Source organism: Daktulosphaira vitifoliae, unplaced genomic scaffold (assembly GCF_025091365.1).
Source record: "Daktulosphaira vitifoliae isolate Bord-2020 unplaced genomic scaffold, ASM2509136v1 Scaffold_1, whole genome shotgun sequence".
NCBI lineage: Eukaryota > Metazoa > Arthropoda > Insecta > Hemiptera > Phylloxeridae > Daktulosphaira > Daktulosphaira vitifoliae.
The window spans coordinates 4,159,076-4,174,903 of NW_026099572.1; the positions used below are offsets into that span (position 1 = coordinate 4,159,076).

The 15,828-nt window shown below is 26.3% G+C and overlaps 1 protein-coding gene across 1 annotated transcript; it reads right to left on the minus strand.

Annotated features, from left to right (window-relative positions):
* Positions 1-803: 803 nt before the first annotated feature.
* On the minus strand, positions 804-14,498 carry LOC126896375 (bone morphogenetic protein receptor type-1B-like). The gene is made up of 7 exons (XM_050669094.1): positions 14,110-14,498; positions 3,307-3,491; positions 2,893-3,234; positions 2,634-2,826; positions 2,273-2,570; positions 1,871-2,201; positions 804-1,750 (listed from the first exon to the last, which is right to left on the minus strand). The coding sequence occupies exons 1-7, from the start codon at positions 14,180-14,182 to the stop codon at positions 1,610-1,612; spliced, it is 1,563 nt and encodes a 520-aa protein (XP_050525051.1). The 5' UTR covers positions 14,183-14,498; the 3' UTR covers positions 804-1,609.
* Between the last annotated feature and the right edge of the window lie 1,330 nt (positions 14,499-15,828).

Genomic DNA, 15,828 nt, shown 5'->3' on the forward strand with positions numbered 1-15,828 from the left:
TTAAACATAACAACTCTGTTTTTGATCAACATTTATAACTTTATAATATGCAGGGCAGGCAAGACTCATTTTCTTAAAAATTATTCTATAGATCTTTTTTATTAAGGGTATCAACAAGTTTGCACATATTTTTAAAAAAGATTATTTATAATTCATTATTAAGAAATAAGAAAATGTATAAACAGTTTTTAATGAAAGTTATAATATTTATTTAATAGTCTTCACGAGAGGTCAGCAAAATAACTATATAATAATTTAAATAAAGTGAAATATCCATTTTATAATTTAAATAATATATACTATCAATAGTAATTACTATCGTTGGTTTAAAAATATACTTAAGTAGATTTTCAACAAAAAATTATATAGTCTTAATTTTTGATTGTAATTTGTGAATAGTATCAATTGTTTAATTGAAAATAACACATGATTCACATAAATTATATTAATGAACAATATGTTTTAAAATTTGTTTAAATTAACAATATACTAATTCGACATTGATTATAATCTTAGACTTATAATAAATACATTATGATTAAGTCTACAATTATAATGGTAGTGATTGTTGACCATGTATATCTTATCAAAGTTTTGGACAATAAAATACCTATAAATAATAATGAACATTAGAAAAAATATATAGCCTATGTAATATATTACATGATTTTCTCCTAAAATTTTTTTTTACTATCAATATTTCATAATATGAAATATTAAAATATTGTTTAATATTTTAATTAACCTAATAATTTGTATAATTGATAAAGTACTAGTAAATTAAAAATATAAAAATAAAACAACTTTTAAAAGTTTATAAATAATATAGTTTATATTTGAATATTATACATAATCACATTCATATATAAATATATAGACATTTAAGTGTATAGCAATATTCAGGAGGCTTATATAAAAATAATTAACTATACACTCAAGTATTTAGTCATAGGATTGTAATACGAACTTAAAAAAAAATTCCATATTTTTATTTTAATTTGTTTACATTATACACAATACATACAACTTTGGGACTTGACTAATAGTCTAAGACACATAAAAAAAACAAAATATTATAAATTAATCAAATAACAATCAATATTAGCTATTTTATTTATGACACTATTTAATACACATGAACATAAGTTATATGAATTATAAATTATTAACAAGAGAGCAATACTATTAAAAAAAGATTTTTTACACTTGATCAATTAACAAGCCTAAAAGATTTCTCTTTATTTCAAAAAAAAAAAAAAAAGTTTGAAAATGAAGGTATTATATAACACTATTTTATTTGAATGGTAAAAATAAATAAATAATAAAATTATTAGCATAAATGTTTAATTTAGTTTAGAACAGTTACATATTTCAAATTTTATTGAATACAAGAAAAATACCATTAATAGGTTTATATTAAGGAGTTATAAAATGTTGTCTTAATAGCACTGTAATAATGTTTATGGCACATTGTTACATTAGAAGTTAAGTAGAACTAAAAATAAACAACTTGTATGTTTTTACAAATAGTATTTAAAATTAATTGTATCTACACAGTCTTTAAAAAATATATACATCAACCTAAGTCTTGATTTGAAAATGTCTTATATTAAACATGATGGATACTACTTTCTGATGTTTCACTATCTTCAAGTTTTCGCAATGTTTTCATAACTCTTAATGCTGGTAACCTAACACTAGGGTTTTGATGCCAACATTCTTGAATAATTTCAGATATTACCCTTAATCTCTATAATAAAAAAATATATATGTAAGTGTATATTATTATTAATTATATTATTTACAATTTGGAATAAAAAATGTTAATTTTAAGACTTATTATTATATTATTTTAATAAACCCAACATACATGATCACATCTCCATCTCATGGGTATATCAGGTCTCGCTCCTTGCACTATCAGTACAAGTCGCATATCTTCTATTGAAGGATCTGGACTAACCAAATTGCTGTAAGGCAATATATAATCTTCTACTTGAAGCATAGGAGATCCACCTACAGGCCAACTTTGCCTACATCTTCTACATAATTCCCATAACACTAAACTAGTAGAATACATATCTGCTGCTTTAAATGCACTAAAAGATGTAACATCAATTGTGTCATTTACAACTTCAGGAGCCATATAACGTCTCGTGCCAACTCTTGAGTTTGGAGCAATATCAATTTCATTTTTACGTCTATAATAATATTAATAATATAATTTTTAATACAACAAAATTTTTAGGTGTATTATTCAACAAATATTTACCCATCATATCGAACAGCTAAAGCAAAATCAGCAATACAGCATTCACCATCAGCTTTAACTAATATATTTCTCGACTTAATATCCCTATGAGCAATACATGGTTTTCCGTGAGTACCATTTATAGGTTCATGTAAATGAGCCAAGCCACTTGCGATAGAACGTGCCATTATAATAAGTTGAGCAGCATCAATAGTATTTTCTTTTAAATAATCATGCAATGAACCTCGTTTATGATATTCTGTTATTAACATCATTTGAGCACCTCCAGCACTAACTTTTAAATCAGCAGCAATGAAACCTAAAAAATCAACATTATTAAAATACAAAATACTTAAAAACAATTTATTATTTTGAAACTAACCTAAAATATTTTCATGTCTTAATAAAACAGTTTGATAAATTTCAGTTTCACGAAGCCAGCTTTGATCATTTATCGTAGTAAAAATTTTTACAGCTACATGTTCACCACGCCAATTTGCTAAACAAACTTTGCCAAATCGACCTTCACCAATTTGACATTCTATTCTAATTTGCTTGGCAATAGTTCTTTGTACCTATCAAAAAATAAGTGCAAATAAGAAAATGATTTACAAAATTGTATTAAAAATAACTTGTCTTACTAATAGTGGGATTCCAGAACCCGATCCTGATGAGTGTCCAATAAGGGTTTGCAACAAATTGCTGTTTCCAGAAATATAGCTATCAGTTGATGCCAGTGCATACAGTCTATTTTTTTCCCTTCTTCTATATCTTATATAAAACCAACCAATGACTATTGCAGAAATCAGTAAACACGTTATCATAGATAACATAAATGCTATATATGGCACTGAATTAATTTGAATTTTAGGAGGTGGAGTAGTTGTTGTGTGAGGTGTATAAATAGGGTGAATTTCTTTATTACACATATCAGTGTTGCAACACTGAATTGCTAAACCATACAAAGAATTTCCACCTTTACACTAAAAAAATTAAAAAAATATATTAATATTATCATATAAATTGAAAATAATTTAAAAATTTTAAATAGTTACTTGTAAAAACCCTTGCTCGCCAGCTGCTAGACAGCCATAGGAAGCTACTGGTTCATATTCACCAGTTTCTTCATTATATTCTTCTTGAATAGCACTAAAACATTGTGAGTGACGTGAAGTAATACAAGTACCATTTGGTTGACCATTTGGACATTGATGTTCACAATAACAAGTAAGTCCACGAACTGTAACATAACACAGTAGTTGATATAATTATAAATATATTAAAGAAAACATAATTAAGTTTTCGCTACATATGATTTAATCAAATAAGTTTTTAATAATAAGACTTAATAGTCGATAACATATGATAAGAGTTTAAGATGTATAATAACCCCAAAATATAGTTGTATGACATTTATTTTAGCTTCAGTTTCACTAAAATAATTTAATATTTATTTAGAGAATATAAAAGTAAAATATTGATAATAAAAAATTTTAATCAGTTGGAAAATGAAAAACAAATCATTTTAATAAGTCAAAACTCTACTTAATTATACTACTTTTAACTATTATTATAATCGTCATTTGTTTTATTGATTTTGCGTTGTTTGAAAAATAAAAATAAATGAAATTTATTTTATTTTATTTAAAAGTTTTTGATTTAAAACTCAATAAGGAGAGATTGGAGCACGTTTGAACGTGGAAAAGATTTGAATTTATCAAATTTAACTAATTTTAATAATAAATGAAGTTCACGTAAAATACAATAGATTGATCATATTGTAACCAACACATTTGATGTCTTTATTTTACGTTAACTTAATTTATCACTAAAACTTGTTACATTTTATTGATTCAAATCTACTCTACACTCAAATGCCGCCTATTTATTTTTAATTAAAATTATTATATAAGAGAATGTTAACATAATAATATCCAAAAACACCTGTTTTCAGATTTCACTGTGCTACGAAAATGAAATAGAGGGGAGTAGGTAGGTGGCGTATACAAAATATACCAACAGGCAAGTAAAAATCAAGCAATAACAATGAAACACCACTGTAAATGTAAGTCAATGTTTATATTTATACATACACATATATATAATTCAATGTCATATTCATAGTCTATGGGTCATTCTAGCTAACCCTTTTAATAAACAGGTAATATACATAAATAAATAAATCTGTGGATTGTATTAAAAACCTGATCTGACTGTAAGCCTTTACGAGTACATCTTAAGTTGGTAGTAGACTGACAATGCATAGTAAAATAAAATCTATCACAAGCACACCTTTCAAAAAAATATTTTTAAACTATACTCTAAGAATACTGATAAAATAAATATAGCTCGCACATGCACCTTTTCTCTACCATTTAACATTTACATAATTTATGATTTAAAAAGCAGTGGGCGTCAAAATGGTATTACAGGTCCAACAACTATCTAATAGAGAAAAGAGTACAGCGTTTGATTATTAATCATTTATATATCGCCACCACTAAGAGACTTGAATGCCTGTATTTTTCGTTACTATGTACAGGTATGTGATGTAGGAAGTTATCAAGTGTTTCAACACTTGACATATGCATCAACAAACTTTAGTAAAATGGGATGTGTTTAAAAATACTTCTTTAACTTATCCTTTAAGAACTAATTAAGATAAATAGAGCTCCTGTTACCTGAGTGTCGGAAAAAAAGCGTTTAAAACGGTTTTATTACTTTAGAGACTCTCGTAAATTTAGGGCGTGTCTTGCTACTAATGGATAACATATTCTACTCCTTTTTTTTCTAAAAAGATATGACCTCGGGGTTTTTAGGAATTTCATTTTGGGCTATCAAAATTATTAAATTTCAACCCATATAATAATTATTATGTTTTGGTAATAAATCCTGCGAAATAATTTGGAATTTTATTTATAAATTTAATGTATATTTTCTGAATTAAGCTATTGATTAAAAGTTAAAAATATTTGAAATATTTCCAGTCATTTATTTGAAAGAGTGAAAACTATAGACGTTAAACTAATAAAGAAATCTGATTAACTCTAACTTGGGAAAACAAAAATAACAACAGTAAAATACATAACTGTGAATCTCGTAGTAATACATTTTAAATTTATTCACTTAATTTTTAATAATTTTTTTTTTTACATTATGTTAGTTAAAAGTTGTTATAAATACGACAAGTGAGAACAAAGTATCTTATAAGGTGAAAAAAAAAATCATTATAACTCGAGAGTGTCGGATGTCACGAGCACGTGTGTTTTTACCGCAGCATCATGTAAAAGAGAACGAGGACTCCTCCGAAGTAATATTTAATGGGGTTTTAAATTTCGTAATGTGCCTGTGTTCTCTACACTGGTAGGACCTCACCGTGTAACTCATAACAGGCATTGCTATTTTCGTTCCACCTTCAACAGATTTGTGTTACCCGACGGTCGGCCGGTGCCACGAAGACGGCAACCCACCTTTCCTCGCTTTACCATAATAACAACCATAGGCATACATATACGCAATGCATGGCGGCCAATACCGTCGTCAATGGGTGACACAGCAACCAGCTGCTGCTGCTGCAGCAACGACCAGTTTTTTGTATAGACTGCCCCCACAGCCGCATTTTACACCATGTATACTAAACTCTTCAACAGACCCTTTTAAGAAGAACCATACACACATGCAACGAAGATGATGGTTAACTACACATAGTAATAATACACCCGTTAAGCAAGTGTTTAACGCACTACCCTCCCATTTTAAGAGCAAAAACGCGGTTGTTATAAATATTAAAGCACCGTTTACACCAAACGGATACAACGCTGTATCATACTTGCATTATAATTAAATTATGAAAATAATTAAGGATGATCACTAAACAAATAACAGATTTTTTATCTTATTTAGTTTACATATACAGGTTTTTTTTTTATCAGAAAACCAATAAATTACAGTTTATAATAAAAAAATCACATTTTAAATTAACAATTACAGATTTTACAGTCTAATTCTCAATGCAGTAGTAGTTGAGAAACATTATAAAAGGAAAATACTGAAATTAAGGTAATATTCAATATTAAAGATGGAATTAATACATTATAATTGAAAACGTAAAACATAACATTTTATTTTGAAACCAAACCATGCAATATTTTTTAAGAATAAAAATATAGTATTTATAACTGCAACATAATTAATATTTAAAATGTAAAAAAAAAAAATCATATTAACGTACGTAATTTAATAACTAAAATTATACTGTTCGTACTTAAAAAGGGAATTATTTATTTAGCTAATGGTAAAAAACATTTTACTTAAAATTATTTAGTTCGGGACAGTAAGGTACGGGAACGTGAGTATACAAATAATTATTCGCCTAAAAAATGTTGTCGTCAGACGGTCTGCATAAAATTATAACATGGAGCGAAATAAAATGTTGACTATCCAATATTTGACTAAAAGGTTGTAACAATGCTTATAAAAAAAACCACAGGGAGCATATATCAGACAATATCGGTGTTAAACCTTTAAAATTTCCGAAACGTGATACATTGAATGTGTGACCTGTCTATGTTATCATACGCAGAATCGCGTAGGTATGCGAAGAGAACATACCATCTTCGCACAGTGCCTGTGTGAGAGTCAACGACACCTGTATATTTTATCAGATACATACGAGTAGACACAATAGAAGATAATATGACGACGGCCAGGTGTGAGAAGAGCATTACCAAAAAAAAAAAAAAAAATGAAAAGAACAATACAAAAGACCATCTTTTCTTTTCCGAGGATGCAACAGTAAAGCCTTGATATTTTTGTATCGTCAGTATAATTTATTTTTCGACGCTTTTTATTTATTTTGAATACCTTCCATCGATGGAAAAATAATAATATAAAAAAACATTTCTTAGAGGAAACAGGTGGCTCTTTTCAGTCACGCTTCATCACGAAGTATAAATGAAATAAATACTTCTCTTATATTGCCATTATATTGTCATTGAAATAATATTATGGTCCATAATATTTATTCAAAAATAAATATAATTTAACACTTTGCCAGTTTTAATGCAATAAACGATAGCCAACTACTAGTGTATTAAATCAAACCGTTATACGTAAAAATTCACACAAACTTTTGGAACCATTAAACATTAATAATTACCTTTATTGAGATATTTTAAGGACTAAAAATAATACATATAAAAAAGTAATAATATAATAATGCTAAAATATAATTTCAGGTTACGTCACTAAAATTTTAATTAAGTAAAAACGTGGTATTAATAATAAGACTCAAATTGGTAAAATCAGAAATTCAATTTAATATCAGGGCTGGCGGAAGAGCAGCGCGATCAATGCATTTGCCAAGGGCCCAAAGTTTTAAAAGGCCCTACAAACGTATATGTGTAGATGAATAGGCTCTACAATATCTAGCGCTAACACTGATAATTATTTTTCTAATTTAAACTTATATTTATTTATAAGTTTAAATTAGAAAAATATTTAATTGTTACAAAGGCTTAAAATATGAATAATATAATTTTTCACAAGTACATAAATAGCTAGTAACTACTAGAAATAAGAACATTATTTTTTTGTTCGTGTTTCAAAACTATCCTAGTTACGATGAAAAAGTCACGTTTAACTATGTTTAATACCAGTCGTGGCTTATGGACAAAAAATAAAACCCGTCAAAATCCTTTGTGGCAAACGTGCTCCGGCCGTAAATCCTTCAATAATAAACCTATGGTGGTGGTAATGGCGGAGTACCTATACCATATTTTCTTTAGTATAGACCTCAAGACCAGAACAAAACGAAATACCTTTATAATCTCAATTCTCAGAAATAAACCACGTCCTGAAAATATGCATTAATATACAAGCCAATCATTATATCCTATATATTTCCAACAGACTTATTTTCTACCAAACGTGGGTTTTCTCTTCGGACCATAACAATTATTTTATTATTACTAGACATAAAAGACCGCGGCAGCTCTGGCCATTGGTCTGTCAGTAAATTACATTATTATTATTACAATTTTTGCATAACATTTATACATATTATATATACAAGTTATATTTCTTTATATAAAGTGGATTTTTTTAAGAAAATAAGTAATTTTTGAATTGCGGTTGGTTCAGGACATAACAATTATTGTTGAATTCACATTCAAAAGTTTCTCGTTTGTAAACTCTCTTATTAGAATTTTATTTTAAACATTACAAATCATTTATAACAAAACTGTTTTCTAGACGAATTTTAACACCACAACACATACTAACATACACTACACGACACAATAATTATGACACTAAATAATTGAAAGTTTCAAATTAATAAGCAAAAACTAAGTACCGACTATAATTCAGTTCAGTAAAATAAGGTCCAGTATTGAAAAAAAAAAAACAAATATCGCACTTTCTTGTCTACAGTTTACCTTAATCATAAGATTGAAATTTAGAACACTAAGAACGAATGATATTACATTATTACAGCTAGTGCAACCATAACGAGACAAACTAATGTTTAACCGGTTTTTAAAATAACAATAATTCTGTTTCTACTATCTCGGCGTTGGAGGAAGACGCACCATCTGGCACTCCATCCGTCTTCTTATATTTCGCTGGACATTATTTACCGGACAACTAGTTATTAGAATTCTATACACCCAGGCAATATTCTCGGACAAGATGCGAGTATACACGTACATTGTAGGTCATTGTCGCAAATGTTTTCCCTATTATTGTATATCATCACAGATTCTGTAGTAACGCTTACTACCTATTCACTATAAAATTCCAAAGCTTTATAAAGATTTATAAATTTGTCGTATCACGTACTCCATGAGATGATGCTCTGTTTTTTAATTTGATTTGGTTTTAAGTAACCTAAGCTGCTAAAGGAAGCATATTCGAACTGAAAAATATATCTTTTTATCTGTATCAGGAAAAGTTATGTTTGAATTTGTAGTAAAAAACGATATACTATAGTGAGCTAAGTTTATTGTCTGATACTGAAATTGAGATTCAAAAACATGCAGCTTTTTTGCACGTTTCATGCAAAAATTCTACGATGGTTTTACTATGACAAAAAAGAAACTGCGATGAATTTCATTTAAAATTTAGCGCGAACATCCAATTCACAGTAAAATTCAAGGACTTATGTTTTTTTTTTTAACTTTCAGTCATCAAAATTATATAGTATTTAATTTTTGATAAAAAAATAAATATTAATAATTTATAAGTGTATTAAATAAAGACACTATCAACAAACTAAATATAATTTCATAAGGTACATGGTATACGTAAGATTAATATATATTAACAGCTTTACATGAACAGTAGTACCACATGGTCTGACTGGTCGAAATGTATCGAGACAAATAAAACAATTAATTTATAAGAATTAGTTTAATTTTGAAACTTAATGTTCTACAAATAAATGAATAAACTATGATATTTATATGTTATTAATTATTATTTTTCTAAATTTGGCTTCAATATGGTTTTAGACTTGCATCTTCTAATGCGCACGTTCGATTATCTACATCAAAATAGTGAGGAAAAGTCAATATATTTATTCAATCCCTAAGGTGATATTGTGTTACCATTTAAAACATGGAAACAAAAACCACAATAGATCATAAATGATAGAGTAAGTAGAATAGGGGGATTTGAGTGAATGGTGCAGATCAGTTCCCTTAAATTCCAAAGATCTTTAAATCTTTTCTAACAGTCGTGACATCGAGCGTGATGTTATGTAGTAGGCGTGAACCGGATAACACCTCGCATTCGGTTAGTGATTACAAGATTTACCTATGTATATAATATTATTACATGCGTGCACGATTATTATTATTAACTTCCACAATGTAAGTATCATGATTTCTTCAAGGGAGGGTCAAGGACATTCCACAACTATAGTTTTTGTTGGACGTATATTGGTTATACTCTCCGACTACCACTAACTGCCTCAGATTCCGATCATTGCTCGTTAGAAAAAATTAAAAAATAAATATTTATGTAAATGTATATATAAAAAACAAAAACGTTCGACGATACATTTAAATTGGACATCAAATTTTAACAAATATTTTCTTTAATATTAGTTTTTGAAAAATTTACTTTAAACTTCTACTTTAAAATAAAATTAACTTAACTAACTTTTAAATTAATTAAAATTAACAGTAGAAATAACTTTTTAAACACCAAAATAATTTCATATACAATTCATAGTAAAGTGATAGCATAAAATTGAACTCTGTGCAGGATTATATTAACCATTATGAACTGTACAAACTGTGCCTAGGACTACGAATTTTTGAAGATTCAATTTTTAGTTAAAATAGTACTGTTAAAGCACTATTTTCAGAAAAATAATTATATCATAACTCCAAATTAGGGGAGGAGTATAAGCAGGCACGTAGACAAGGGTGGGCCTGGCCCCCCTTAAATTTAATGTGGCCCAGAGCCGGCCCCCCCAAATTTAAAATTCAATTATTTTTACGAATTATCAAAAACGTGCTAGGCCTTATATACATTGAAATTATTATTCATTTGTGATTACTATTGAGTAATACAGTTATTATTATGGCTGTATTTTCATTTTTATATTCATAGAAAACGTTATTTGAAAAAGATAACGTTCTAGACGTAATAATAAATGGAATAGCAATTACTCCAAACGTGGTTGTAGGTAAATTTTTTTTAACTCTGGTCTAACAAATGATAACAAACTACCAAGTATCTGCATTGATTAGAATCTAGTTGATTACAAAATTCGATAGAGTATACTCTATAAAATTTTTTTGATAAATCTTATCTATAATTTGTTTCTTTTTTTATAATTTAGTAGTTACAATAGGTAATTTATTTGTTTTTGTTAATTTGTTATTTGCGTGCTCTAAATAATAGTAATTAAAATATGACTAAAAAAAGGCAGGAATTGTTTTTAATTTTAAATAAAATAAAATAAAATTTTACATTGTTTATAATTTATATTTATTTTAAAATTTTTTATAACTTAATTGTTTATTTTAGTATTTAGTTTTTAGTATTTAGGAATAAATTATTTTTTCTTAATAGCTTAAAAGTTGAAAAATTAAATCAGCTTATGTTCATATCATTATTTTATTAGCTTCGATGCAAAGCTGAGAAGGTATTATTTTTACTATGGTGTGTTTTTTTTTGTGTCTGTTACCACTTTTTCTCAGCTCTCACTGAACCCATTTCTTTCAGTAATACGTCAAAAGATCACAAATCGTATCTAGTCGAAGACATTACCCTCAAAAATTGCCATAACTTTTTTATAAAGATGTATGATATCGTTACTTTTCATTTGATATATTTTTTTTATAAATCTGACCCTTTACCTGCCCACGGGGGGGATTTAAAATGACAACTTTTTCACAAAAAATTAACTTTTTTCACTTAAATTTTTAAAATGTTCCGGAAAGTCTGACACTTTTATCTATATCTTAAATTAAAGCTAACGTAATGTACTATTTTATTTAAAAAAATTTCGGAGTTAATTTTGTCTTCACGGTGAAAATGGCTACCGAATGATATTTTTGTGTAAAAATTCTCGATTTTGTATTTTACATTTTTAACTTTATAATGCTATAACTTTTTGAAAAATGTATGGATCAGCACAATTTTTTTATGAGAAATAATATTTTTTAATAATCTCTTTTTCATTCGACATACTTTATCTTAATCAGGATATTAATAAGGAAATAGCAGATCATGTAACTTTTGGAATAATCCACCAATTTTCGAAAAATAAACACAAATTTTGAACTTGTAAGATTCATAGAATGGGATACTGTCTAAGAAGGAGTGGAGGGACCCCCCACAATCTTTTCATGGTAAACAAATTATGGAAAATGATACAAAGGCCCAAAATTGTTGGCCCCTCCAATAAACATTTTCTGGCTACGTGCCTGAGTATAAGACTCAGCTACTGTAAAAGTGCATGGGACTTGTGAATTGATACGACCATGCATCTGTGTCAACACATACATAATTTAACATTGAAACTTATAGGCACAAAAATGACAGGCACTTTAAAAATGCATTTTTAGGAGAATAATTTTTATAAATTAAATTTAAATAATAAAAGTAAATTGAAATTTATTAAAATAATTAAATTAAATTTTTTTAATTCTTAAGAGTTTTTTTTTTTAATTTCTTGAGGTGTTAATATCATAGCATTAGCAACTTAAGAAATTAAATAAATAATATTTATTTATACTTAAAACTATATTGACATAGATAGAAATGAACATCTCCAACAAATTGTTACAACTTACACTTACAATGAAATAGTAATTAATATAAAATTGGTAGTAAAACAAAACTTTTAGTATTAGTCATCTTTAATAAGGTAAAAATGCATACAATTAAACAAGTAAATAGAGTTTTATTTGGAGATTATTATATAGGAGGAGACTATTTATGACTTTCATGAAGCAAGTTTTATGGGTAACAATATAATAAATAAACTCTATCAGACAAATTTTGTAATTTAATTTATATTATTAATAGTTTAACAAAATGTGCTACGTGTTTTAAAATTAATCAGAACTTACCATTTTACCTCAAAATTAAAAAAAAAATTGTAGAAATTAAAATTGATAATAAAATAAATAAATAGTCTAGAATGATAAAAGTTAGATATTAGTTACTATACTATTAAACTTAGTAAATTTATATATACATTTAAAATAATAATTATTATTATTTAAAATTGAAATTATATTAAAAATATTTAAAATAATAATAGACACAAGTCATCAATTTTTATTATACATAAATATATATAATCATTTAGTAGTAACTTGAAGATGTACAGAGTTCAAAACTATAGTAGTTACTATTACATTTTATAATACTTTAAGACCATTTATTTATATTATAAAAAATTATTTAATATATAACAAAGTCTCTCTTTTATCTCAATATTTATATTATGAAATAGTTTTTACTAAACATTTATTAGTCGAGTTTTATATAAAGGAATTATTTTTTTAAATAGTTCAAGATTTAAATATTTGCTTTATTTTTTTATTAATATAATGATAAACAAACCCCAAATGGGTCTTTTATTACTTTTTTGTGCATTTTAGTTTAAATAAAGAGAAATTTATTAACAATCTTTATGTATCTTATAAAATAATAATTATAGTAAAATCTCATTAATTATTTCATTATTATGCACAATTAAAAAGGGGCAGGGTTATATTGGATAGCATTAAAAGATAATATTCAAGCATCTAAGTTTATTGAATGTTTTGTTTGGTTTTACCTCTCTCATATATTTTTTTCGTCATAATTATATATAATAGAGTCCCGATTAACATAGTTCACTGCATTTACTTAAGGAACCAGCTTCTACTTTTTATAAGTAACAAATGCTATAAGACATTGATGGGGTCAGAATAGTCTGTTACTAATATTATACTTCGATAAATAGATTATCTTGAAAAAAAAGTTCATTCCTGAACGTGATTTCAAAATCAGCCACAATAGATAAAAGTTATATGTTAACTCTATCTTTATTTTTTTTAATTTATCTCATTTGCATAAATAGTGTTCTGAACTAAAAAATGGGGTATATTTAAGTTATTTGCAATTATTTTTTTATGAGCTCTTAAATAATTTAGTTATGAAAAGCATGAGATTGTTAATAGTTCAGCAAGATAGACTTTAATATCTGTGCAACAAGATACAACTAAGTTACTATAATTATTTTAATTTAAAAACCTATTGTTCTGAGTTACACAAATTGGTCACCTACTAAACTAGATCACAAAAGAAATATTTCAATATATTTGATTGTTATGTTGAATTTTAAATACCTGATTTTCCAGCTACTGCAGCTAGACCTAATCCTAGTGCAATCGCACTACCCCAGTCTTGTTTCAGCAACATGATAAAATTCAATTTATGTGAGATAATTTATTTCACTAGCGTTATCAATGAAACCGAACTATTAATAATATTCTCAAAAGCCACCACATTTTCAAAACAATAACATTCACATCACTTCAATACATATTTATATTATTAAACATAGTATAAAATTATATCGTAATAAATATATAAACAAATTGATTACGGTAGGAGATAAACGCATGAACGGATGTGAAATTAAAAATATAGCAGGCGGGGCGCGGGCTAAACAAACTATAATATTTCACATCAAAACTCCACCACACAAATCAACGCTTGAAATGCAACTAATGTAGTGGTGGAATTTGTTATACAGTATTGGTTGTAGACCGTAGTAGTTCATCCATAATACATAAAAGAAAAAACAGCTGACATTCAATAGCCATGGAAGAAAAACATTAAAAATAAAATTGTTAAATGTATTATGCACAAAAAAATTACATTAAAAATTTATTATATTTAAAATACATTTTGTTAAAAGAAACAATAGAAATTATTATTAAAACTACCATTGTATGTATAAAATCATTTAATTTTCAGTGCATAGTAAGTATCTTTGATGTATTTGCTAAATTATTCAGCACAACATTTAATAATTTGAATAATATAATAATTGTGCAGTTATTCTATCCAAATTTGTCGATTAAATGTTCAAATAATTTGACTCATTACAAAAATATAATTAGAATTATATAATTCTCAACTTGTCATCATAGTTGTGCATAAAATAACTAAACGATTTTATTATATTATTTTTTAAATATTTCAAAAAACTCAGAAACTCCGAAATAAATAATTTATATTTAGAACATTTACAAATGTTTAGTTTTATGCTGACGTTTCAAACTCAATGCAGAGTTCACTTTTATTTTTTTTTAAATTTAATTATTTACGCCAAAAATGAGCAAATCAGTATGTTTAAATAATTAATATAAACATTTTATAATTGAAATTAAAAATATTTAAAAAAATAATAATGATAATTTATAATTATGATAAAATAATTATTTAAAGTAACAATATCATTAAATTGAACTATTAAAAACTATAAACATTCAACTTATAAACGAACGATGTCATATTTATGGCATGGTTAATTTGGGCAATATTCCTCCAATAATTTCTTAGGGGCGAATCTCAATATTATAGAACAAATCTACAAATATTGTTAACATACGGTTGATTAAAAAAAAATTTTATTCTAGTATTAGTAGTTATGATTTATATAATATTGTATAACCTTTAATTTTATTAAAAAACTATCATCATAATTCGATAAAAACTTAATGTAATTGGAAAAGAATGTAGACTTTATTGTGAATTATCAATATTATTTAAAGTGATTCTGAAAAATTTTGGGAGTGCCAAAATGTATTTAATCACCTTACACAAAAGTAATGTCCTGCAAACAAATCATGTTAAAATCAATAATTTCAAATTATTACAAGTATTCGACATTCTATTGATCGAATAGAAAAACTATAATTTTGCCTTTGAAGCGAAGTATAAAATAAAGGCTGATGACTAAGTAAATTAAACGGTAACAAATAACTCCGAACAATCCATATTGTTATTTAGCACACATAAATAAACGTTCCTTTTTTAAAAAAGATATGACATATTAA